Here is a 27,666-nt window from a genome sequence, read left to right as displayed (position 1 = left end):
GCCCCAGAGAGCAGAGCCAGGGAACTTCAGAGAGCGTTTCGCCCTCGCCGGGGAGAGGCAAACACCGACACGTCTGTCTCTTTCTCAACAAGTGCCTTCAAGCCCGCCGGGGGCAGACACCTCCGCGCCCGCGGTCGCCGAGGTCTCCGCTGTGCGCCGGGGGCAGCGGCCTGGCCTCAGCTGCCGCAACTTCGCGCGGCCTTTCCCTCTACCCCCGAGCGGCGCCCGCAGCCCCCGGCGGCCCGAGCAGGGGCGCGGGGCGGGGCGAGCGGAGGGGCGGCCCCCCGGGGCGCGGGGCGGACTCGAGGGCGCACGAGGGGCGCAAGGGCCGGCGCGGCCACCGGGCGCAGCGGGGAGCCGCCCACTTCTCTTGCGCAGGGAAGGGGGTGGCCCAGACGGCCAGAGCGTGGATGCGGCGGTCGCCGAGCCGGGGCGGACGCGGAGCGGCCCGGGCAGGGTACGCGCGCCGGGAAGGCCGGCCCCGGAGCGGCCGCAGGATGGCTGAGGTAAGCGGTCGCGCAGGCGATGGGCGCGAGGCCGCCTGACGAGGGCCACCTGCTCGTCGGCTCCGTGCGCGTCCCGGGAGGCCGAACTGCGGTTCCTCCCAGCCTGTGCCTAGTCACAGCGAGGTGACCCGTGAGCGGCGCCCTGTTTCTCTTAAACCCCAGGACCCCTGTCCAACCGCTGTTGGTATACGAACGTTCATCTGTCTGGTATTTCAAGCGGTGACCTTCGGTCATTCCTGGAGGAGAGTCGCGGGGACGCCGGAGGGGCGCGGAGCGGGCGCCGGTCCCCTGAGGGACAAATCCTTGCTTTTTTATAAAGGGAGGAGACAAAAGACCAAAGCGCCACAAACCGTCAGCTTAGACGTGTCTAGAGAGGACGCTTGCAGATGAACCGCGCTGAAGGCGTGAGTTGGTTTGCCGGCATTCCGCCTGGCTTGTTGAGCTTGGGACAGTGAGGGGTGTTCCTGTCCTCCGGTCGCTCAGGGACTTGGAGGAGCTCATCCGGATGCTGATGGGGAACCCAGAGTCAAGGTTCAGTCTCTTCGGTGATAGTTTACCTGCGGGTGACAGGAAGGGACCCTGGCATTGCAGAGGTGAGGTGCTTAGTGATGCGGCGACTGTCCACCCCGCAGCGGGGTTCCAGCCGGGCGTACCCCAGCACCCGCTTCAGGTGCCCCGCTGTCCACCCGCACTGCTTCCCCAGGGACCCCCATAACCCTACCGGCCTCCTCACTTTGGATAAGCTCCTAGGGATTTGTCAGCCAGATGTGACAAGATTGGAGAGGCGAGTGAGAGATCTGATATCAATCAGTACATAGCTCGGAGCCAAACTTTCTCAAATGCGGTGTAGAAACATGTTCTTCTCGTTTAAGGCATCTCTTTGTGGCTGTGGGGCTGCCACCAGCCTGAGTTTGACAGTTAAATGGAATGCCAACTAGCAGCCTTAATTGTATGAGTGAAGTTGTGTGTGTTGCGGGGAAAGATCAGACACTCTGGGGTTCAGTAATGTCCCCTAGTTTTATGGCTAGGCTCACCGCAGACCTCTGAAGATGAGGGCATTTAAATCGGGCCAGACGCCTGGTCGCAGCCAGGCCTCTGCTGTTAACACTTAAGGGGCTTGAAAGAGGCCCCACTGGTGTCTTGGGAATCCCTGTCAAGAGTGTGTGTGTGTGTGTGTGTGTGTGTGTGTGTGTGTGTGTGTGTGTGTGTGTGTGTGTAGACGTGTTACTGCATGGAAACACAGAACAGATGTATCAACAATAAGAAGTATATTCTTATTAAAGCAGCAAGAGTTTGGTGTGACAATATAGGTGAACAGGAAAACACATTTTGGCAGATCTTTTTTTCTGTTTCTTCCTTGCTCATTGCCTTCACTGTGCTCTTAAATTTCATAGGATCTTTTCAGATTTAACAGAGGTTGGGTTTACAGATTGACATTTGTGCATTAAAACTTTTGTTGAGCAGTGAAACATGCAACTTTCTCACTTGCCCCTCCCCAAATTTGTTGATGCATATTATTATACCTTTCTTGAAATTGTATGCATCAAAGTGTAATTTTGCACATTACTTGAAGTGTTACAATTTGTGTTTTTTTTTTTTATTTTTCTTTAAAATAGGCACAGACAGCTGCCCTTCTTCCTCTGGGGAATTTTTTTTTTTTTTTGGTTCTTTTTTTCCGGAGCTGGGGACCGAACCCAGGGCCTTGCGCTTCCTAGGTAAGCGCTCTAACCACTGAGCTAAATCCCCAGCCCCTCTGGGGAATTTTAATAACTATTCTTTTTAGCCTACTTTCAGACCGTTAAAATATATATATATATATATGACTCGTTGTGTCATTTACTGTCTAGTAAGTTCACAAACTTCAGTTTCACAGAAACTGTAACTGTCTCCACTCATTTATTGACAGTGTTCTCGTGTAGCTGAATCCTCAGACACTAAAAGATGAATCTTTTGGGGTATGAACTCCTCGTAGTTTGAGAACTCAGATTGTGCTCAGACAGCTGCATAATTTAATTTGTAGCATCATCTTCAGCCATGCAGTTTGGTAAGGATTCCAGGGAGCTCTGTGTGTCAGAAAACGGTTGCTAGTTTGAATAATCTGCCCATGAATATTTCCTGGGATATGTACCAGTGGTCTGTGTGCCTGAGCTGGAATTCACATAAGAAATCTTAACCGACCTAAATCCCTTCCCTTAGAAATATAAGGTTTATACAGAGGATGATTTGTTTTTTATGACCTTTCCCCTTGAAGAAGTTAGGCCTGTATCCCAGGTCCATACCAACATTTTATACCTCAGCTTGGAAAAATGACCCAGCCCTATGGTGAGAAAAGCCATCAGGGTTTCCCCCGCAGAACAAATAATTGTCTCTTAAGCCACACTTGTCACTTCTGAATGCCAAGAAGTAAGTGTGAGGGAACATTTTTAAACTTTTGTTTGCTAATAAAATGAAGACTGTAGTACAAGGGGCCAGAAATGTCTTTGAGCTTCTGTAGATGGCTTTGGGAGTTATTTTGACGGTGGCCATTAAAGGAGTTGCCCCGAAGGCTTGCAAGGTAAATTACTTGCAGGAGGAGTGTGCTTCACCCCAGGGTGGATTTTCTCCTCTACAGATGTCATTTAGAGTGAGGTAGTTAACTTTTGTCAGAAACAGTCTGGTTGAAGAAACGAGAAATGCCGTTTACCCAGGTTGTCCGAAGGGGTGTCGCTCTGGTTTTGCTAAGATCAAGTCATCCGCTCTTTTTGTCCCTTCCCTTATTATATTTCTCTGCAGATCTTGACTTTGCTTATTTACTGTTGGTGACTTTTTTGAGGGATGTTTAGGATAGCTGGGGGCTGCACAGAAGCAGCGTCAGAAAGTGCTGGGATCCTCCTCCCTTTTCAGTTGGTTTCTAGCAGAAACCCTTTTTCTTATCTCATCATCCTTTGAAGTTCTTTCTCCCTCCTTCTGGAGTTTCCAAGATTGCAGTGTGGCACCCTTTGCTCTCTATATGCCCGTTTTAGCAAGGAAGGTGAGTCCAAACACAGAGCAGCCCTGCTTCTCCAGAGTCCAGTTTGAGGCCTCCTGAGACATACATAGTTACTTGGGAAAAAAGCTCTCTCGGTTCCTGTCCACACATGGACTGTTTATTATAAATCAGCCTAACCAATCATAAAAGGGCTGTAGCTTAGAGGAGATCACCGTTTCTCCCCACTAATGCAAAGGAAGGGGAGAGGTTGGGGAAATAAAATGTAAAAACTGGGCTCGAGCAGACCTGTGTAGAATGCTTACCTCAGGTGAACTCTAATTTATGCTTTTAAATGTTCTTCCCATTCATTATATTGATTCAGCTGTCCCTTCCTGCAGATTGTATGAGCCTTTCATATACTGGAACGAGGAAAACTGTTTTCAGCTCTTTTCCAGTTTCTAGAAACATCTTCGTCATCCCATAGCCCTCAACCTAGTTCTAGAATTACTGTGACAGTCAAGCCTTCATACCTCCAACTGTAATGTTTCATGATAGACTGTGCTAAATCTTAAGGTGGGGGGTGGTTGGAATGGCATAAATAACTGAGTTTGAGTTTATCTTGTCAAAAGAGTCGGTTTTCAGTTCCCTTTGAATCCCTAAAATGGTTTTATTTAAATGTGTTCACACTTGGCGTTTACATTATCAGTAACAAATTTGTGCGCAATATTTAACTAAACTACCTTAATTAAAATGTCGAAGTGTTTTTTTATTCCCACTTTACATGGCTGGTTCTATGTATCACTTGTTATCTAAGACTTATGAAGACTTCAGAGTTCATCTACATGTAGGTTATAAGGAAGAAATATGCCCATATCATTTATATTGCTGAATATTTTAAAGCTTTTTTTTAAAAAAGGAAATAATTCAGTTTGATTTGTAAGATGTTTGTATATTTTCTACAATTTTTATACATTTTCAGTTTTCAAAACTAATAATATGAAAAAAAGGGTGTAGATGTTAAATTGTTTTGGCATAGGATTTAGGCTTTGATTTATAAACATCAAAAGAACAAGTATTTTTCCCATTATCCTCTTTGAACTAAGCACCAAGAGAACTTTACAGAGGTGTCCTGTGCACCTTTTGCTTGCAGGGAGACTTAGCCAAGCATCCGTCCCCTGAAGGCCTCTAGCTCCCTACCCTCTCCCCACAGACCCATCTCCGCGCCCTTGTTGCCTGTGTCTTCTCTTTTCATTCCGAGCTTGCCGTGAGATATCCTGGTCTGTCAGTTCTCAGTCAGTATTACTTTTCCATTGCAAATGCTGACTACATTCCAAGACTCCCAGGTTCCCCCTTTCAACCATGGTCTTCTCTCCTGTTGGTGGTAAACAGTGTCTTCCATTGTTCAGAACCCTATAAGACCCAACAGAGAGACTCTTGACTGTCCATCAGGGCCTCCCACCTCTCAACCCCACCTATGTTGCTTTTCAAGATTGGCTCTCACTGGCCACACAGAAACACGTTTTGTGGGTCAGGTTCCTGGACCCGTACATCAACCCAGGATATTGCTTGTATACAGAGAACATGTCTGCTTTCTCCTGGAGAAAGACCCCCCCCCCAGCCTCTCTACACAGGTTATTCTCTGTCAGCTAGTGCAGATGGAAATTGTGAAGGGAATGGGAGTCTTCACATAGTTTACTTTTTCACTTTTCATTATAGAAAATCTTAAATAAACGGTGTTAAGCTGTAATGAAATTTGGTGATGTATGTTTGGGATGTCAAGAGTTAATCTTCTTCATCTACATTTCCTATTTTCCTACTACTAGAAACCTCAGATTACTTTAAAGGAGATTCTAGCAGTCATACAATTTCATTAAAAATATTTTAATATGTTGCTGTAAAATATAAAATCATTCCCTTTTAGAAACAAAACCAATATACCATAAAACACCTTAAAATAATTTGGGGATGTGGTTCAGTGGGGAAGCACATACTTAGCATGTTCAGGGCCTTAGGTTCAAGCCTCAACACCAGAAAATAATAAGAGTTAATTATCATAACTCCTCAATGTCATTAAATTTCCAGGCAGTGTTCAAATTTCCTAGACCGTCTTATAAGCTTTATACCACCATTGGTTTGTTCAAATTAGAATACAAACGTACATGCCATCTTTCTCTTTTAATTTCTGGGTTTGTAGTCTTTCTTTTTTTGACTTTGTCATTATCTGTTGAAAAGGCCAAGTCAGCCAGCCATCTTTAGAATGCTACTCTGAGTTCTGACAGTGCCTCTCTTGTGATGCCATTTACATACACTTCTGTCTCCTATGTCTTCGAAACTCAGTGTTGCTGAAGAATCTTGCTCAGCCATAGGTTTGGATGTTTTGACGAGAGTACCACATGTCCAGTGGGATGTACTTCTCATTCAGGGTCTAATGGCGCTGACTGTCCTTTTTAAATTAAGAACTGTGAGAGGGGAGCGTGTTCTTCCTGGATTTGACTCATGTTCTAAGAGCACCTGTCTCATCAGTGGTTTGGCTTCTGTGGAACTTGAGTCCTATAGGAAAGAACACCTGTTTCACTCTTCCTCTAGTTGACTGGTTTTCAAGACTGTTTGCTAGTTTCCCAGTATTCTCTAATGGCTGTCAAAGACTTTTGCATTTGTTTTCAGGGCATTTCAAATGCCTTGGGTTTTCACCTGTAAATGATGCAAGCTAACTGATCGACCATATTTGCTGCTGTTTTTTTTTTAATAATTAATTTTATTTTATGTGCATCGGTGTTTGGTCTGTGTATGTGTCTGTGTTAGGGTGTCGGATTCCCTGGGACTGTGAGCTGCTGTGTGGGTGCTGGGACTTGAACCTCAGTCCTCCAGAAGAGCAGCCAGTGCTCTTAGTCACTGAGCCATCTCTGCAATGCTACCACTGACACTTGTTAGTTGGCTGAAGCTGTGCAAGGTGAGGGTGTGATGCACTGCTGTGGTGAGCATCTGTTCTGTGTGCTTGTCAGGCGGGCTTCTGCTTAGTGCTGCCAGCCAGGTAAGCCGCCTCACACAGGAGGACGGCGGCGGCTGTCTTCCTTCGCCCAGATGTCCTAACTCTCCATCTGACAAATGGCAGTGGTCTTTTCAGAATCCTAGGTGCACCCCTGTGGGGTTTCGTAGGTGAGAAAATTGATGGAGAACATAAAAAATGAAAGAAATCTGCGAAAAGGAGGTAGGGAGGTCGGAACCAAAAAGCAAACCTGGTTCTGGTAAGAAAAGTGAGGAGTACAGAACTAGTGTCAGGTTGGCTCCCGGGAGACAACTGCCAGCTTTGAGTGCTTGGTTCAGAGCCAGGAGAGCCAGTCTGCAGCCCCATAGGGAGGAGAATAGCAGTGTCACTGCAGGTGGAGAGAGAAAGCCTCCCTCTCATGGGGCATCCTGGCCACTTTAAGTCACGTTCTGATTGGCAGTTTTAGACATACAGTGAAATTCTCAAGGACTCGAACAAACTAATAGCAGTTATCTATGTCCACTGTTTAAGAACACAAGCTGGAAAAGCCTGAAGCCTTTCTGTCCCCAAACCTAGTGAATTGTGGGTGAGCTGTGGTTTGGCAGCCTGGGGTCCTTTGATTTCAAGTTGAGGACTTAATGATGTTTTTACCACTGGGGATCTGGCAGAGTCTTAATACTCCATCATTTAAGATAGGGCCTCAGACTCCAAACTTAGCCTCAGCCATCTCTCCTAGGGAGCCATTTTCTAGGTGGTTTGGTTTTGTTTTGGTTTCGTGGCCCCTTCAATAGCCAATGGGAAGATCACTGTGTAAGTGTGCAAACTAGAAAGTGCCCTTGGCTACTAGTAAAAGCATCAAGATAGTAAATGGCTAACATTCTTTATTCTCCGCCTTCCCTGCGATGTGCCCTCCAAGTTGCCTAATGGTCACAGAGTGCCCTCTGGTCTCTAACCACCCTGATTTAGTTCCAAGATGGAGGAGGGACAGTTCCCGTGTATGAGGAGCTTCCTATAACGTTCTACCCAGGAAGTTCCACTGTCCACCATGAGCCAGTGCTTAGCCACCTGCCCATCAGTGTGGCAAGGAAGTTAAAAGTCTCTTTTTTCTTATTTTTCATACTAGAGGTTGGACCTAAGGCCCACACATTGAGTAAGCACTCGACCACGGAGCCATATCCCCAGCCCTCTGCTTAGTGTCTAGCTTGAGACAGGGCTTCACTGAGTTGTCCGGACTGGCCTCCAATTCACTTTGAAGTACTGGCAATCCTTGAACCTATACTCCTCCTACCTTAAGTCTTGCGTGTAACTGGGATTTATAGGTCTGGTCTGCATCATGAGACCCAGCTAAAGTTCTTCTACCAAGGCAGGTCAGAGAAAAAGGATACCATGGGACAGCAAGATGGCCCAGTGGGTAAAGGTACTAGCTAGCCATCAAGCCTGATGGCCTGAATTCAGTCCATGTGGTGGGAGGAGAGCTCAGACTCCCACAAACTTTCTGACTTCCACATTTACACTGTGCCATGTGTGCCTGTGCACAATAAAATAGCTGAAAATGCAAGGAAGCTAGATGGACATCTGTAATCATGGCACAAGGTACAGCCTTCCCTGATTCAGTCATTCGCCTCCCCATTCCAGGAGCACAGTGGGGATTTCCCAAACCCAAGGCTCTGCTAGTCGATCGATGTTATAATCATTTACTCACCTTCTTCTGAACGGTGGAGAGAGTTTTAGGAACATTTTTATCTTTTGTCGGTTTTTGGTAGCCTATGCAGTCAAACCACCAGAGCCAGAAGGCCGGAGAAGCTACCTGTGGACACGACAGCAAGAAGCATGGTTGACCCTGTCTGCATCTCTCATCTGTGTATCCACTCATGTGACTGGCTGGCCTGAAGATGGCAGGAGTGCCTAGCAGCATAGACTGGAGACTGAGCCAGAAGTCTGACATGGGATGGGGTAGTTCTAGACTTTATTGCCTAGGGAAGGTGTTAGTGATGTGAAAGGAGTTTACCTGTGTCACTAGAGTTCTCTTTATAAATCAGACGTCGCTTACTTGTACTGTTTCCAGGAGGCTCAGTAGAATCCGAGCTCCCAGCCTGCCCCACAAGCCCTGTACAGAACGTTTCTGGTGCCTCTCTGACTGACTTTCTACCCTTACCTTCACTCTGTTTAGCTGCCCTGGCCTCCTTTCTCTTTCCTAAACTCACCGGTCTCTCTGACATCCTATGGTCTTTGTCCCTGCTGAGCTTCCTCTCTAAGACACTCTCTCTGTCCTCTCTGTCCTTCGAACTTGGCTCGTATGCCCTCCTCTGAGGCAGGTCCTACCTAAGGGACTTCCTCTTACCAGCATGCTGCATGCCACCAGGTTTTAGCACTGAGGTCTGCTCAGCTCTTTCCCAACACTCTCTATTGTGAAATTCTTACTTACCTTCTCATCATCCTCCTCCTCTAGATTGAAGCTCCAAGAAGGTACAGGCCACAGTCTTGTTCCCACTGCAGCCTCAACAGTCCAGAGCGACGTCTCACTCACATCCTAGAAACACTTACCAAAGGAGGCTCTTTACCGTGTAAAACTTTAACCTCTTAACCTTGTGCATAGTATGTAATACCCAACCCTAAAAAGTATTGCGATAGTGGTTAACACCAAGTACTGATACTTTGGGCAGACCGTCCCCTGGATATTCAGATTTCACACCGCCTGGATAGCCTGTAAATTCCTCAGCTTTCTGATTTGTAAAAGAGGGGATGGTAGCACCCAACTCCTTAGTCGTTGTGAGAAGGGGCTATGGGTTACACATGGGTGTTGTTTGGCGCATTGCCTCACATGTAATGTTTAGTAACGCTGACTAGCTGTGTGACCCTGAGTAGGTTATGACTCTTCCATTAATTTAAGTGATCTAAAATAATTCTGTCCTCACAGCATGATAGATAGTAAGGACTAAATGAAATTACCTATTGAACAGCAGCCTCGCTGGTCTCGTGGCCTGGCTGAGCTCACGCTGAGCTTAGCCCTGGCCCACGGAACTTTCTGCAGTATGGTATCATCACCGTCCAGTGCTGTAGCTACTAGCCACAAGTGGAGTGCCAAGTCTGATTGGTGTGACCAACGAACTGAATTTAAATGCTATTCTATGTAATTGGATCTCAGTAGCTACATGCAGCTACTGTTCTACACAGTGAAGACTAAATTCCTTGAGCTGTTGAAGTTGCACAGCCAGATGATGGGACCCTGCAAAAATTCAGTGCAACAAACATGGGGATCCCAAAGTTTTCATATTTACCTCTTTAAAACTATGAAAAATATATGATATTAAAATTTATACATATTATGGAGGTGACAATAGCTTTGAATGGTTTTTATTATTGGGGTCAATTCAAATCACAAAACAAGCCTCTATTGTTCAGTACTGGACATCTACATCTACCCCACCAGGGTACATACATTCCCGGCCTCTCCCAAGACAGTGAACGACCAAATGTGTCACATACAAGTTGTCAATGAGCAAACGATGGGTTTGTATCTCATCAGAGTGGCTAATAACAACTCTGGAGATCACGTGATTAGGACAAGAGCACACAATAATCACGTCTTGTTGAGTTTGGATTGCTGGGAACATCTGCCTTCCTTCTGAGGAATGGATGGAAACATGTAAACTCCAGGTTTTCCATTTTGACACACATGAAAACTTCCGCCTTGTAATTAGATTTTTTTTTAGTTGATTTCATTTGAGAAGTTTTAATTTATCTTCAGCTAAAGATGCTATAATTTGACATTGTGGAATTCTAAGCTATGTGGAAAAATCCAATGGTCTTTGCATCAGAACTTTTCTTTGATATTTTAAGTAGGCTCTTCTAGTTCACAAATAATTCTTCTGACATATATTTCTATAGATGCTTAATAAATTTTATTAAACCTTACTCAAATAGCTTCATGTGCGGCCATGTGAATTTTTCTCATAAATGAACACTTGTAAATGGGAATTGTGGATACCATTGTTTTAGGTATGCTCCTCAGATAGAAGCTGCTATACAGGAGTGACCAAATAGGGTCAGTGGTCTCAACGACAGATGACATAGGTCTTAAGGGCATTTACAGATGTCTATAGGAGTTTAATTGACATGTGGGTTAGAGGCCAGGGCCACTGTCACTAATATACAGGACAGCCACAGAGACCTATGCACCTGAAATGTTAGCTGTCCGAGGTTGGGACATACCTGAGAAATGGCAGAAGATGGAGAAGATAGACTTCAGTCCTCAGCTATGGAGTGTGCTTGGGATTGTTCCTGGGGTTTCATTCTGCTGAATGGGAGACAGATTCATAGTAATTCCAGGGACTTTTTCAGGCATGAGTCTCAGTCTTTTGAGCAAAATCTTTAGGGATTAGACCAAGTATGTACTTAAGAACACCTCTTTCTCTTAAGACAGGCTTAGTTTTCCAAATAAACGAAATGTAAGTTTACTTGTATATTTCCATAACCGTGTTTGGTTTTGGTTTGGTTTTTGAGACAGGGTCTCCTTATATAAACCTGGCTAGTCTGAACTCACTATGTACACCAGGCTGGCCTGGAACTCACAGCCCTGCCTGCCCTCGCCTACTGTGTTCTGGATTAAAGGCATGTGTCACCATGCCTAGCTATCCATACCTTCTTCTAAAAGAGCAAATGATATCTCAAAAAGCGGAGGTGAAGAATGTTCTTCCCTTCAAAACATTTTCTTTTTCAGCAATGTTTGTTAAATCTGGATTGTGAATTACATCAGTGTTATGTAACGCAGTGTTCTGTTAGCATTTAGCCATCAAAATTCGATTGTTTTGTTTGTATGGCTGTCATTGTCTAATTTCAGGACGATTCATCACCTTAAAACCTGCTCAAAATCTGAAACTTCTATGTTTCAAACAATACTTTTAAGAAAGAGAAAAGGTGGGAGAACATATTTGAAATAATGTATCTGATAACAGACTTGAACCTGGAAAATAAAAGAATGCATATAGCACAGTACCAAAAACACAACCTTATTTTAAAAAAATAGTCAAAGGATCTAACAGATGTGTCTCCAAAGAATACACACAAACATTCCGGTAAACACAGAAAAGATGCTAACCCATCGGTCATCAGGAAAGTACAAACCAAACCACAGTGAGATTTCACTTACATGCACAGGGACCACAAAGGATGCCTATTAAAAACAAAACAAAACACAAGCAGAAACATGTGGGGTGACAGGAATCTGCAGTCCCAGCTCTTAGCAGATGGAGGCAGGAGAGTCAGGAGTTCAAGGTCATCCTGGGCTACATAGTGAATTTGAGACCTGTCTGGGCTGTGTAAAACCCTGTCTTGAAACACTAGCAAGTGTCGATGAATCCCTCACAGGTTACTATGGGGATCTAGAACAACCCAACTGCTCCCCCAAACAACCTGACAGTTTCTCCACAAGTTAATCAAGGTTACCACAGCCATATCTTGATGAGACTGTGCTTAATTCTACAACACACAGCAAATCATACATTTTTTGTAGTTTTCTGTGTATATAAAAGTTTATGCTATAGTCTGTTAAGTGTGAAATACCAGTTAGTGTGCACACCTTTATTGAAATACCAGTTAGTGTGCACACCTTTATTGAAACATAGGGTATTGCTTTAAAAAATATGGATAACACTGTGATGTTGGAAAAACACTGCTAACAGACAATTGCCACAGATTTTTAGCTCGTAAAAAGTACAATATTTACAAGCTCAGGAAAGGATCATAGCACAAAGCAAGATATCCCTTTATGTAACCCAAAGAATACTCTTCTGCTTCCCCCATTCAGTCTCTTCTCACTCCTGCCCTGTCCCCCAGTCACTCCTCTGCTCTCTGTGTCTCTGAATTGGCTCCTCCTGACGTGTATTCATGGCAAAATAGGACCATAGGGCCGAGTGACTTCTTATGCCTGTCTTCTTGATGTATCTGTAGCATATTCCATTCTCTATCCCACGTCGAGAACAACACCAACACTCCATTGTTGGGTGGACTGCATCTTGCTTATTCATCTCTTGGTGGATACTGGAGTTGTTTCCACTCACTGCTGTGGATAGTGCTACGAACAGTCATGTGGAGGATTTGGGGATGGACAGGTGGTTTTTGTTCTTGTGGCTGTATACTGAGGAGCAGAAATTTCCAGGTCATACAGTAACTCTATGCTTGACTTTTGAAGAAGTCACCAGACTGTCCCAGAGTAGCTGTACAGTTCACAGCACCACAGCAGATGACTTTTTATTTGAGGGGAGACAGGTCGCACTAACCCTCAAAGTGAATTTCCCAATTCCTTGACCAGATTCTCCTTCCTTGTCCTCCACACTGTGCCTCACAGTCCCTTCATTGGCAGACTAGAGGTTTAAACCCCAAATCAGAAGCCTTATTGTCCCTTCTCTGAACACACATTCTCCTCAGTTTCAAAGCTCTCTTGAGCCATACAAATTTCACCCAGAAGCATACTTTATAGCTTTAAAAATATATAAACAGTACAGACAACTGAGTGAGTTGGAGCCTCGCTGAGCCCCTGTAGGGGGTCTTGTTTGTCGGTTGGTTTGTTATAATAATAGACTACATCCTTTCGGCCTCTCTCTTGTGAGACACTCTTGACAGGATGGTGAAGTGCATGGCATGCAAGCACGAGGACCTGAGTGCAGAGCCGCAGCACCCATGCAAAATCCCAGCACAGATCTGTAAGCCCAGGAGTGGGGCAGGGTCAGCTAGGGTTGGAAACAGAAGAGTCTGTGGGCTCACTGGTCAGCCAGTCTGTATGACTTGGTGAGCTTTGGCCTTGCTGGGAGTCCCTGACTCAAATAACAAGGTGGAGGTTCACTGAGAAAGACACCTGGGCCTCACATCACCTTCTGGTCCACACGCACTCATATTCAGACCTATACATGAATGCTTACATAAAGGCACAACACCATACACACACACACACACACACACACACACACACACACACACACACACACACACAGGGAGAGAGAGCACTTTATATATGTGTCTCCTCGATTTTAACACTAGGATTTGTTGGACACATGCATCTTTGTTTTCTATTTCCACTGTACTTTTGGACATTGCATACACCATACACACATACACACATACAAGACATGGCCCATAACATACAACTGAGACATCAGTGCAGGGTTTTCCCAACCTATATCTGTCTTTAACAGATATAGATTATGTAATATGATCAGCCATTATATATTCTCAAGTCCATTTAATATTTTTGGCTTCTACCATATCTTAAGCATCTGAGGGTGACAGATCCATACATGGATCACTCTTGCTCCAGATTTTTCTTTTACTGGTTCCAAACTAGTCTCATTACTGGTTCCAAACTAGTCTCATTACTGGTTCCAAACTAGTTCAAACAATTCTTTCAGAGTTGCCGCTCTGATCAGCTTGGAAACTTGGTAAAAAAAAAAAAAATACAATTTTTAGTTTTTCTTCATAAGAGCAAGGTTTCAAACTATAATAATTGCTGAGAAATCCGTATCGTGTCTGCTTATTACCATATGCAAAGTATCTGTGTTGAAGTTCATGGTCTCCCAAGTGTTGGCCTCCCTGCTGCTCTTTCCTAAGGTATAATAGGCACCTTTGGCCTGGCACAAGGCAACCACTGCTGAGGGAATGCCTATGGGAAATTACTTTGTCTAATGAATGCAACATGTCCTGCACGTAGCTCTGACATGGTATACATACATGTGTTCTCTCTTGCAGGCTATCGGCTGTACTCTGAACTGCAGTTGCCAAAGCTTCAAACCTGGGAAGATAAACCACCGCCAGTGTGAACAGTGCAGGCATGGATGGGTGGCTCATGGTAATTTTAGTCCCTCCTTCTCATCCTTTAGTGGCCCTTTTAAATGGCTTACATTTCATAGCAAAGAGTGACAGCTGACTCCTAGTCAGTGGTGATTTCTAGTATGTTCCAAGGAACAGGCTGCATAAATTATCTCTTCACATTTTAACTTACATAATATCTTATTAACTACATTCTAAATATGTCAAAACTAATCCTTCAGGTGCTTCTGTATGACCGTTATAGACATGTCCCATGGTCATAATTAGCCTCTAATGATTTTTTTGGCTGAGATGTGTCCTGATACAAGTGTGCCCCTTATTCATGGTTTAGCTGGAATTTATAACTGGACATCCGGCTTTTGCATTTGCCAGCTCTGACAGTCGTGAGCCACTCGTAACTGCTGAGTGCTGGAACCGTGGCATGGGCTGCTGGAAAGTGGCATTACTACCTTTCTTTAACTTGGATTGATTTAGTGTAAAGAGCCCCCGGGGGCTGGTAACTCCTGGGTTAAACTGACTGGAGTCAGGGGGCTTAATTTCTAAAGCCCCAGCCCCAAGCCACAGATCAGATAGGCCCTGACCTCAGACCTTGGAAGTTCCCAGGCCCATCCTCACATCCAGACTCTGACCCTCAACTCTCAGGTCTGGTTCTGTTCTTGCTGCTTCTGTGCTCCCCTTTTCTTCCCCCTTCCAAGTTTGTGAGGAATTTCCTTCTTGGGCATGTCACGAGAATGGGAGACAAATCTTTAGTCTGCCATTTTTATTTGATTTTTATTTTAGAAGTTTCTGTGAAGAACATGAAGCCCTCTGACTCTTGCAGATACTAGTCCTTCATGGATTTTGGGTTTTCTCCCCCTGTTGGTCCAGATAACTAAGAATAGCCTCAACTATTCTTGTGGTTCTTTTTTATTCTTACATTCTTTCTATAAAGTGGTTCTCCTAAAATTAGAACTTTCCTGAATGTCTCCCACTTGTTTTTTTCAGCTCTAAGTAAGCTGAGGATTCCCCCCGTGTATCCGACAAGCCAAGTGGAAATTGTCCAGTCCAATGTAGTGTTTGATATTAGCAGCCTTATGCTCTATGGAACCCAAGCTATCCCTGTTCGCCTGAAAATCCTACTGGACCGGCTCTTCAGTGTGCTGAAGCAAGATGAGGTTCTACAGATCCTCCATGCCCTGGACTGGACACTTCAGGATTACATCCGTGGATATGTGTTACAGGTACAGTGGCCTTGGCCCTGTTCTCTTCTCCCTGAGTGCCCTGCCAGTCATTGTGGCCTCCCTCCTTCCCTTTGAACTTCTTCCTAATGACTTAAGGCCCTAATTCATGTTCTAGGAGGAATCATCTACTTTCCTAGGGTCTCTGCGAAAGTTTAGGCTAGGGGGGCTACATGACCTTATCATGAGCGTATTTCCACAGAAAACCACTTGCTTTGTGTTGGTACTGCCTCCACCATGTGTGTCACATCTAAACTGTGCACTGACCTGAGATGTTCTGTGTCAGAACCGGGGGATGAGCAAAGGCGCTTGTGTGCCAGAACTACACAGCAAACAGCTCTCAAGCTGACGCTCCTTTGCTGTTCTAGAAAGCCTCTGCCACTTGGCCGCTAAGTTTCTTTCCTCGGCTCCACATGTCATGTGGTTGTGTTCATATGCTAACCCTTCCTCTCTGTCTCCATCCCCTCCTCTCCCTCCTTCCTGCTGGCGGCTCTTCTTCGCCCACTTTCTCCTCGTCTCGCCACCACACCAAATTCTCTTTCAGCTTCCTCACATGTGCTTCAGCTTCTCTCTCTTGTCTCTTTCCAGAGTAACTGAACTTATTTTCCTGTGTCACACCATAGGTGCAATGACTCATGTTTCTTAGTCAGAGACTGTCAAAGTCTTTTCTGAGAAAACAGCACATTTTCTGAGGTGGCAGAGCACCGATTGTTTCTTGCTACTACACTACAAATATCAGCACACTGCGGTTAAAATGTTTTTTCAGTGAAATGGGAGCTGTATGTATTTTCAAGTAATATTAACCTTAGCTTAGGTAGATTATATATAGATTAAAAACTAATATTGACAACACCTATTTATTAGTGCACGTGCTCATCCAGTACTTGGAAGATGATATAATATCCCTGGTTTCTCTCTCTCTCTTTCTCTCTCTCCCCCTCTCCCTCTCCCTCTCTCTCGGTTTTGAACTTCCAGAAATCCACCTATCCCTCCCTCCTGAGTGCTGGGATTAAAAGTATGCAGCACCAAACCCATTTACTCTTGTTTCTAATTGAAAATCCAGAAGGCTGTGAGCTATCCCACCGGTATGGAGCAGACGCGGAAATGAGCACATTTCTTCCTAATCCTAAAGCCTGGAATCTATGTGCACGCCTCTGGTGTACCCCAGCTGACAAGAAACGGCCATAGATAGAGTAGCATTATGGTCTTGCATTATAATATGAATCAATATTTAATGATCCTAATAATCTTGCTTTCTAGTGTTAGGATTAAAAATGTGGAATCAATTACCTTGATCCTCTGGTGCTTGAAATATTTATGTGTTACATTCCTCCTCATCTTCAAAACTCTCACACGCACTGTGAAAAACCTCAGTAGGCCATCGAATGCAAGTTCTGTGATAAAATATTTATTGTAGTTTTGGGGAAAGTTGGGCCTTGCTAGAGTTTGACAAATCTCCAGCACTCCAGCATAAGTATGGCTCTGCTTTATGAACATGGGTAGAAGATCAATGTGTGCTCATCTGTTGTTGATGGTAGGTGCTTACGAGATTATTAAGTCTGCAGCAAATGAATACTCGAGCTGTGTCCAGACTTCACTGCCCCATTTGTACTCTTTAGGTGAAGGTACTACTGTCGTTCAAATGAACGACATTAAACATTTCTATTTAACGAAGAGACCATTGTGCCTCATATGTGAGAGAAATCGATATGACAACAACTAGTTAGACTTGGGTTTGAGTTCGCTCAGCTCTTCTAGAGTAATGGTCTGGCCACTATTTACATTTGTGTAGTTTATGGTCTGCACAGAGTATCTGGCCGAGGGGAGTGGGAGGGCAGGGATTAAACTCTGCAAGCCCTGGGTTGAGCCGCAGTAGCATTCTTCTGATGCGCACAGAAGTGCTCCTTGTGTCTGGTGGAGGCTCCCTGCATGGGGAGCAGAGTAGCAGTCTCGGGGACTGGATTCTCTTACATTCTGGTTTGTATTTAGGATGCCTCAGGGAAGGTGTTGGATCACTGGAGCATCATGACCAGTGAGGAGGAAGTGGCCACCTTGCAGCAGTTCCTTCGTTTTGGAGAGACCAAGTCTATAGTTGAGCTCATGGCAATCCAAGAGAAAGAAGAGCAGTCTATCGTCATTCCACCTGCCACAGCAAACGTAGACATCAGGGCTTTCATCGAGAGCTGCGGCCACAGGAGTGCCAACCTCCCCACTCCGGTGGACAAAGGAAACCCCAGCAGCATGCACCCTTTTGAGAACCTTATAAGCAACATGACGTTCATGTTGCCTTTCCAGTTCTTCAACCCTCTGCCTCCTGCTCTGATAGGGTCACTGCCTGAACAGTACGTGCTGGAGCAGGGTCAGGACCAAAGCCGGGACCCCAAGCAGGACCTTCATGGGCCCTTTTCTGACAGTGGCTTCTTAACTTCCACCCCGTTTCAGGTTGAAAAGGAACAGTGTCTAAGCTGTCCAGACGCTGTCACCCAGAAGGAAGACAGTGCCCACTTAAGTGACTCCAGCTCCTACAGCATTGCCAGTAAGCTCGAAAGGACACAGCTGTCCCCTGAGGCCAAAATGAAGCCTGAGAGGAACAGCCTGAGTGCTAAGAAGGGCCGGGTGTTCTGCACCGCATGCGAGAAGACATTCTATGACAAAGGCACTCTCAAGATCCACTACAACGCCGTCCACCTGAAGATCAAGCATAAGTGCACTATCGAAGGGTGTAACATGGTGTTCAGCTCCCTGAGGAGCCGGAACCGACACAGCGCCAACCCCAACCCTCGCCTGCACATGCCAATGAACAGAAACAACCGAGACAAAGATCTCAGGAACAGCCTGAACCTGGCAAGCTCCGAGACCTACAAGCGCCCAGGTTTCACAGTGATGTCTCCAGACTGTGGGCCCCTCCCTGGCTACACTGGTTCAGTGGAGGACTCCAAAGGCCAACCAGCTTTCTCAAGCATTGGGCAAAATGGTGTGCTTTTCCCCAACCTAAAGACTGTCCAGCCAGTCCTTCCTTTCTACCGCAGTCCAGCTACTCCCGCGGAACTGGCAAACACACCCGGCATGCTGCCTTCTCTCCCTCTGATCTCCTCCTCAATCCCAGAACAGCTGGTTTCCACAGACGTGCCATTTGATGCTCTTCCCAAGAAGAAGTCCCGGAAGTCCAGTATGCCCATCAAGATAGAGAAAGAAGCTATGGAAATAGCTGATGAGAAGAGACACAGTCTCAGCTCAGATGATGACGTGCCCCTGCAGGTAGTCAGTGAAGATGAGCCAGAGGACAGCAGTCCTCAGTCAGACAGAGTGCCTGAGGAGCAGCGTACACAGCTAGGCTTAGAGGAGCCTCTTCCACAGGGAGAAAGAGCCTGCCATCTTGAATCTGTGATTGAGCCGCATGGAGCTATCAGCAGAACCCTTGAGCAGACCACGCTCACTGAGAGGGAGTCTGAACAGAAGGTCGCACTGAGTTCAGTGATGCCAAGAGAGGTGGAGCATGATGGTCACGAGCGACATTTCACCCCTGGCCTGGGGCCCCAAATCCCTTTTCCTGACTATATGGAATTGCAGCAGCGCCTGCTGGCTGGGGGACTCTTTGGTGCTTTGTCCAACAGGGGGATGGCTTTTCCTTTTCTGGAAGAGTCTAAAGAACTGGGACACCTGAGTGAACATGCACTAGTGAGGCAGAAGGAAGAAACTCGCTTTCAGTGTGACATTTGCAAGAAGACCTTTAAAAACGCTTGCAGCATGAAGACACACGAGAAGAGTACACATGCCAGAGAGACACATGCGTGCACGGTGGACGGCTGCGGGGCTGCTTTCCTTTCCAGGAGGAGCAGAGACAGGTAAGGTGTCTGTCAGCAACTGTCTCTCCTGAGGCAGCAGCTATGGGTTGATTGCTTGCTTGGTTTTGGTTTTTTGAGACAGTTTCTCTGTGTAGCCCACTCAGCTCTGTAGATGTGGCTGACGTCAAATTCACAGAAATCTGCCTGACTCTACCTCCCAAGTGCTGGGATTAAAGGCATGCACCACCACAGCCCAAAACCAGCAGTTTTTAAACCTTAGCATGTATTGGCCTGAAAGGTCAGGGAAACAGCTTCTGGGCCATAACCCTAAAGTTTACTGTTGTAGGTCAGGGATGAAACATGAGAGTTTGCATTTCTAGCAAGTTTCCAGGTGATGTGGTAGTTATTCAGAGGAAACTCGTGAATTTTCAGCTCCAAAACTCTAAAAGCATTTAGCCACAAAACATTACCTGGAAGGACATGATGCTTTTTGTGGTAAATTCCAGGATTTCCTTTCTAAAGGGTTTATGCAGCGTTGGCATTATTGAATTACTAATGAATGTATTGATATCAATTTATTAATAGATGCTATGATATATTTCATCACATACCATTCTGCCTTTCTTTTTTTTTTTTTTTTTTTTTTTTGGTTCTTTTTTTCGGAGCTGGGGACCGAACCCAGGGCCTTGCGCTTCCTAGGTAAGCGCTCTACCACTGAGCTAAATCCCCAGCCCCCCATTCTGCCTTTCTAAAGTCTGAGAGATTCCAAACTGAGAAACACATCTGACCCCAGGTGTATGTGCTAATGGCACACTGGTTCTCATGTTAGCGGCTGGTGGGAAGGCGACTGTGGGGAGGACAAAGGAAGGGCTTTTTTAAAGTGTCACACCATTTCTCAAAACTAGCCTGATGTTCATTTCACAAAATGAAGAGTCCATCACATGAAACCTTTTCTCTGGTGTATAGTCTCCCAGCGACATTTGCAGAAAAAAAATAGTAGTTTGATTAGAGACTTTTAAAAATGTTAACCTATCAAGGAATGAAGATGATCAGCAGCTCGTTTCAGCAGCCGTGATGTATGTTAGAGACATGCTTTCTTTTTATAAAGCATACAGACTAGTCTCAGAGTGCACACTCACTCACAGGGCCCATCATCCTGGAGCACAGTACTGTGCTTTTCTTTGTGCACTTGGGCTACCAGTCACACTTTAGGTGACCCTCCTCCCAGCCTCTGAAAGGGGGAGAGGCTAGCAAAGGTGACCTAAGAGGTTTAATGAAAGGGTCAGCTGTCTGGTACAACACAGTGTGATAAATGGCTCTGAGGATTTGAAAACTACATTTGTTCAAACAAGCTTGGCTTGAAGCAGCTTCTTAGCATCACCACGAACAGTCCAATTGTAACGCCTAATTTGTTAAGAGGGTGAAAATGTAAAGACTCCCACACACATTCCTTGCTAGGGCTCATAAGAACACTCTCATTGTCTTTACTGAAGACACCGGAGATATTAGTTATAATTCCTGCTTCTGTTGCTAGGATGTTTAAGGCAAACCATTAGGGTACCCTAATTAGTGAACCAGCCCTTCTCCTTCGTCCTCCAAGAAGAGGAGGGTTTGCTCATGAATAAGCTGTTGTTATGAGGAAGAGGTAGTCGTTATCAGTTAGGTTATCTTTGCTGCTTATGAGACTGTTGTAGTCCACAGGGTCTACTAGGATATAACACATACTAGATCAACCGTTCTTTTCCTATGATGCTTCATTTCCATACAGTCAGTGTTTCCTGATGTTCTGAAGTCTTGCCTATAACGGAGTCTCATCCTATATTCTAAATGTTTCAACACTACTTATTCCAAAAGTCAAGATATCCGAACACTTATCTAAAAATCTATAGTTTCAAAAACACCATTTTAAGTAGGATTGTATGGGTAAGCCCAGGTCTATCACCTCAGCTAAGTCAAAGGTTGGGAACTATGATACACTGTGTTAAGGAAACCAACATCCCCTCTTTGAGCCACCTTTCTAGCTAGCAGCACTTCCTAGGGAAAGAGGGAGGGAGAGACAGACAGACAGGGTTGACCAGCCACTCTTCTGTGTTACATGCTTGGGAACAGTCCATGCTCACACAAGCCTTCAGTCTCGTGGAGGAGACAGACAGCACACAGTAATTGCAGGTGGCCACGAGGATTGCTGCCATGAAGTGTAGGCTGTGATGACACATTTGGGTGCTCACCCAGACTCCTCCATGCCTATCAAAGCCCCTGGATGAAGGGGAAGGTCCAAGTCAGCAGGTGTTAAATGTCTTAGTCCGGTAACCTTTTCTTGTTTATGTATCTCAGCTGAGTACCTTCAAGTGCTGTTCTCTGTATAGGTTGTAGCAATCATTATTTACTGTATTAGGAAGTTAACACTGGAAAAAATAAGACGTGTCTCTTTAAAACAAGAATACACATATTATATGTTAATGTAACATTTTAATGGGAAAAGACTCTTTTTTTCCTAAACAAATATAGTGAGGTAAGTAGCTCTATTTTAATTTTTTTTCAGATCTCTAGTATCTGGTTTAGTAGAAAACAGCTTGGTTCTCACATCTGCTTCTGAATTCAGTCTGTTGCAACAGCACATGCTATGCCATTCCGGAAAACTCCCCGGAATTAATAATTATTTATGAACTTTTGTCTTGAGAGCTACTGTGAGGCTGTGGGGGACTAGGCTTGCTCAGACCAGGCTTGAAGAGTCACTGATCTCAACTAAAGAGAACTGAGAGGGGAAACCCGTAGTGCAGTGTGCAGGTGGAAAGGGAGGATGAGGCAGGGGCACAGACTCACAGAGACAACAGCCGGGCACATGGTCCAGACAGTCTTCGCATTCCTAGGATTTCCTGGCCATTCCACCTGAGGAATGGCTAACCCACTAAGGCCTGAGAAGAAGGCGAGAGTTAGCTGTTAGTCGTCACTGGGTACCCAGGAGCTGGACATGAGACCCAAGAGATTTACATTGAAGTAGAACTTTCATGTTCCAGGTTCCTGCGGATGTCTGACTTTTTTTTTTTAAATGCTTGAATGCAGTGGAATTAATATGTCCATCTGCTGTCTGGTTTTCTGCCAGACAAGTACCAGCCCTTCAGTGCGGAACATTTACATAATCACAGGGCAGAGCTACAGCCGAGGAGAGCTGCTTGCAAAGTGGGTGATCTGGAGGTATAATTCTCATTTGTCCACAGAAGTGTATAAAGGGCTGGAGAAACTGAATAATGAAATATATATGTTTTATGAGGCATGATTAAGGCTCCTTCACAATATACCTTGAGAGATTTGGAAGGGAAATCTAATTCTTTATTTATAGAGAGGCTGTTTTCTTGACTCTGGCATAATTCTTATCTGTATTAGAAGAGACACTTGTCTTCTTTGGGATCATTCTCCTGTCACCTGTAAGATTGCCACCTCCTGATGTAGGGATTTTTTCCTTGTCAGAGGTTATCAGGGGATCCCAAGAGGGAGCAGCAGATTTTACAAGTTCCGTCCATGATAACATGGGGTAAACAGCATGTGTCATAATGGATGCTCATCAGCCGCCCGTTAGGAGTAAATCACTGGGTGCAAGATTGCCAGTGTTTACACTGCTGCATTGGCAAAACTCCTGTCTGGTTCCTTTCGAGACAGTGCAAACAGGACCTACACTAGACACACACACACACACACACACACACACACACACACACACACACACACACACACACACACTGTAGCTACAGGGCTTCTAGAGTGAAACATGCAGATCTGCTCGGGACCAGTGCTATCCAATAGAAAGACCATAGGAAATTACACTAGGACTCTTTAATGTTTTACCCACCACATCAAAGGGGCAAAAGGAAGCAGGAAACATAAGGTTTAATAACATGTTTAATTCAATATAGCCCAAATACTGTCATTTCTTTCTGTATATGACAGTGGCTGTGTGTCATGTTCGATGGCCGTATGAAATGGTATGTTTTAAAGATGGTAACTTATGTTCATTTCGTTGAAATAAAGCCTTCTGCTTAATTTCTTATTATTTGTAACTGAGGCTCTCCTTAGCCTCCCCCACCCCGTTCTAGGATCCCCATTAAATTAGCTTAATTGACGTAGTCTCGACACCTACAGTTGAGATAGAGGCAGTTACTTGTAATCTGGTGGTAAAAATTGAAATTTCCAGACTGTTGGCTTTCCTGAGGGAATGCTGGCTTCTGATAGGTAGCCACACAGCAGTCTAGTACCTGCTGACCACATAGCCTGGCTCACAGGATGCTAACCCTGGCTGGTACTCCCACCACACCACAGGATTTCCTACTGTCTGTTGAGTCTCTCTACTCAGAATAATGGCTGTGAAACAACAACCAAAGCAACTCATGTCTGACTGTCTGTTCCCTCTTGTAGACACAGCTCGAACCTAAGCCTCCACCAGAAAGTATTGAATGAAGAAGCGTTGGAGACCAGTGAGGACCATTTTCGTGCAGCTTACCTTCTTCAAGATGTGGCCAAAGAGGCCTATCAGGATGTGGCTTTCACACCACAAGCCTCACAGACATCTGTCATCTTCAAGGGAACAAGCGGCATGGGCAGTCTGGTTTACCCAATATCCCAAGTTCACAGTGCCAGCCTGGAGAGCTACAACTCTGGGCCCCCTAGCGAGGGCACCATCCTGGATTTGAGCACTACCTCAAGTATGAAGTCAGAGAGCAGCAGTCATTCCTCCTGGGACTCTGACGGGGTGAGCGAGGAAGGTACCGCCCTTATGGAGGACAGTGATGGCAACTGTGAAGGACAGAGCCTTGTCTCTGCAGAAGATGAGTACCCCATCTGTGTCCTGATGGAGAAGGCCGACCAGAGCCTTGCTAGTCTGCCCTCTGGTTTGCCAATAACCTGTCATCTCTGCCAAAAGATATACAGTAACAAAGGGACCTTCAGAGCCCATTACAAAACCGTGCACCTCCGCCAGCTCCATAAGTGCAAAGTACCAGGCTGCAACACGATGTTTTCATCTGTCCGCAGTAGAAACAGACACAGTCAGAATCCCAACCTGCACAAGAGCCTGGCTTCATCTCCAGGCCACCTCCAGTAACAAGCCAAAGACTCTTAGAAGTGTTTGACGTATTTCAGGAATAAAGTAATCCAAAGAATAAGGTAGCAGGACTGTTTAGTACCATCCCTCAAAAGCCAAGCAAAAGTGATTCCACTGTACGGCCTTCTACAGCAGGATGAGCGGAAGATACACCTGTGAGAAGCCGGCCCTGGGGTAGCCTTTCCTATTATTTCTCTTTTCTTAGCCCACAAGGTTTTCCACAGACACAAGGAAAACACAGAAAGCCAGTTTCCCCAGATTTGTTTACATTTTTCCTAGGAAACCTCCAGGTCTACAGATTAACAGGAGGGAGTAGGGGGTCAGGAACCAGACCCAGTGAGGCCTGCAGTATCAAGGGTATCAGGGAAGAAGTTCCCTGGAATACAGCACAGTCACCATGGGCATGACACCAGTCCCAAAAATGGCATTTTCAGGTCCTCCCCCGCCCTTTTGGCAGGGTTAATCCAAAACCGAGACTTGCGTCTAGGGAATTGACATTCAGAGAGCATCCCTCCAATGGGAGTTGTTAACCACTCCTCAGTCTCATGGAACTCCAGGGAGTTCTCCAGGAAGCTAGGTCACCTCAAATCCGTTTATTGTCAAATCTTGATCTGTAACATGCAGTTAAAAAGCCAGAGGGAGAATATTTCCTGTACTTCAGAATAGTGGTCTTCAGTTTAATTTAAAGTTATTTTGATAATATTTAACTTGAGTTTATATTATGTAACTATTTGGTGCGAGTGCAAACGTGTCCCTGTCACCTCTGAATCTCTGTTCGGAATTAGAACAAGTGACAGCTTATGCTTCAGAACCACAGCCTGTCTTCAGGTGGTGAACTGCAGAGTCTGTTGACCCATTGGGGTGAGTGTGAATGTGATTCTGACGAAGTCATTTGTATATATCCGCCAAGCTCTTTAGAGAACATGGTTCTTATAGCTGTTGTGTATTTTCAATATCACTGGATCCCTCAGGCTTCACCTGTTGGCAAACATAAAAGGTTTGGATGAACTTTGAAGTTTATTTGGTAGAAAGTAGAGACCTTACTGCCTTGTTCTATGTCTTAATATTTAACTTATTCCAAGATCTGTTCTCCACCATTAAACATGTTTGCCATGGTAGAAAGGATTTGTAATCAGCCCTGGGAAGTGAGAATGTCTCTTGGAATTGGGCATTTACAGTAGTCAAAGGGCTATCTATGCAGCTTTAAAAGAAGTTGATTTCATATTCAGAGTTCAAGTTAACTGTTTGACTCATGTTGACTTAATTTAAAAATCCTTAAAGGAAATTGACGGTTATAAGAGATATTATCCCCCTGGCTTAAAGATAGAGAGAGCCAACAACCTGTTAGCAATTATTTCAATTTAAAAAATTACTTAAAAGTCGTCTCTGCTTAAGGAGAGATGTATCTTTCAAGCTTTTTTGTTACTGAGATGTTTAACATTCTAGTTTCCCCAAAATGGAAAATTTTGTATGCAAATGTTTTCTATGATTTAATAAAAATATATGGCATACCTTTTGTTTAAAAGGCAAATGTTTATAAGAGTGGTTTTGTTTATATGTCTGTATTTTCTCGAGTGGATTTTCTCGAACTTGTGATCCTCCTGCCTCTGCCTCCTTCAGCAAGTCCTACTGCCATGCACCACCACAATCAGTGGATTTTCTGATACATACAAACACAGACACACTGTGGACTTGAGAGAGCTGAAAGTCCACAGATGACAAGACTTCCTATACCAATATAGATTGCAATAAAAAGGTCAAAGAGATGAAGTGATTGATTCATTGGGAGAATGAGCTGGGTATTGGTCTTTAAAGAAAAAACCACATACTATGATGTCTCATATACCCTGTGCTGTCCAAGCTAAGCCTTACCTAATACATAGAACAGGTGTAATGAAACAATAAGCCTCTCTTTCCTTGAATGCAACTTAACTTCTTCACGTTTTGTCCACCTTCATGAATCTAGTGTCCCACTTAAACTGGCATAAAGTATCTGGCAAAGTTGCAAACGACATATTCCCAGTTTGCAGACATTGAGTTTCCTGGTGAACGCCAACTTCTGAAAAGCAGTGAGTGACAGTGAACCCATAGAGAAAGAACTTGAACACATCTGTCCATCCAGCCTCCCTTCCCTATTTGATGCCTTTCATATTTTCTACATAAATGACATCATTAGAGGGAAGCTTTATCTACTAGCATTGATACTAGTCCCACCCTACGCCTAAACTTTTTCATCCCTCCTGGATCCTAAACGGTCTTTTGTTTCTAGTCTTGCATCCAATAGCAGTTATGACGGTCTTGACTAGTTGTAAATTAGATCATGAGCTCAAGTTTAAACCCCCTTCAATGGGTTTCCCAACAGCTAATAGAAAACCCAGAAGCATCCCCAAGGTTCACAAAGACCTGGAGTATCTTTCTTCCTCTATTAACTTATCCATCCTCTTGCCCACTACACCCCCTTCTTTGCATACACCGTTTCTCTTCCTCCTCTTGCAGCAGCTTCATCCACAAGTCACATTGCAGCCACACTTCTTTCTTCAGATAACGAGGTAGGAATCCATTTGTGCACTGCCCTTGTCACGGTGTCTATATTCACATTCATGTGTGATCACAGCTGTCTACACCTCCAGTTTGTGTCTGGCATCAGAGTGACCTGCAAATCTCTGAGAAGTGAGTGGGTTTCCCCGACCACCCATTTTTCTGTCACAACCCAGTCCCATCTCAGTCTTCTAGAATCGCCTGTCACCAAAAGATCCAGTTTTCTGTTGCTCCACCGATCTGGCTTTTTGGTTTTCCCCATTTGGAGCTATGCATATAGGTCTGGAACCTCCATGAACCAGATTTAAAATACAGGGGGACTTTATTGTGAGGAACTTCTTTAAGTCAGAAAGAGAGTAAGGGGAAGCAGGATGGACAGACAGTATTCATGGTACAGTTCTATCCTGAAGGGAAAGATCTACTGAGAGCACCCAAGATCACCACAGTCTAGGCATCTGTGGGCGATTCGTGTAAATGTAGTGGTGAACTTCAGAACACAGTCACCTTAGCCAGATGACCCTATGTCCTGGTCAAAGCGAGTTCACACCTATCCTTTTTCTAGACTCCACAGAAGTGTCCTGTCTGAAGGATGCTACTCTCAACGCACCCTGCAGGCTTCTTCCCCGTGTCTGCCATCTCCCCACCCTTTGTGGGACAGAAACCATCAATTCTTCCTGTCTCACTCGGTGTCTAACCCATACCTCCACTACTTCTTTATCTTTTAAAGACAAGAGCACCCCACATGCCCAGGCTGCCTTGAACTAGAGATGC

General features: G+C 45.0%; 1 protein-coding gene across 2 annotated transcripts; it reads left to right on the top strand.

Moving 5' to 3' along the window:
- Positions 1–404: 404 nt before the first annotated feature.
- Bnc1 (basonuclin zinc finger protein 1) lies at positions 405–26,115 on the top strand. Of its 2 annotated transcripts, none has more exon segments than NM_001108916.2 (5): positions 405–506; positions 14,180–14,279; positions 15,245–15,480; positions 17,467–19,322; positions 23,673–26,115. In NM_001108916.2, coding segments are annotated over 5 exon segments (2,973 nt in total). In that variant the 5' UTR covers positions 405–410; the 3' UTR covers positions 24,358–26,115.
- The last annotated feature ends 1,551 nt before the right edge of the window (positions 26,116–27,666 follow it).

The sequence above is a fragment of the Rattus norvegicus genome, chromosome 1 (assembly GCF_021556685.1).
Source record: "Rattus norvegicus strain SHRSP/BbbUtx chromosome 1, alternate assembly SHRSP_T2T, whole genome shotgun sequence".
Classification (NCBI taxonomy): domain Eukaryota; kingdom Metazoa; phylum Chordata; class Mammalia; order Rodentia; family Muridae; genus Rattus; species Rattus norvegicus.
Note: the sequence above shows the minus strand (reverse complement) of the source record. Positions and strands in the feature narration are given on the sequence as shown.

Excerpts from the sequence above, each read along its gene's own strand:
- Bnc1 (XM_087576575.1), top strand. The coding sequence starts at position 1,346 with ATGCGGTGTAGAAACATGTTCTTCTCGTTTAAGGCATCTCTTTGTGGC. Across the intron at positions 1,424-14,179 it reads CCACCAGCCTGAGTTTGACA|GCTATCGGCTGTACTCTGAA; the intron begins GTTAAATGGAAT and ends TCTCTCTTGCAG. Across the intron at positions 14,280-15,244 it reads GCATGGATGGGTGGCTCATG|CTCTAAGTAAGCTGAGGATT; the intron begins GTAATTTTAGTC and ends TGTTTTTTTCAG.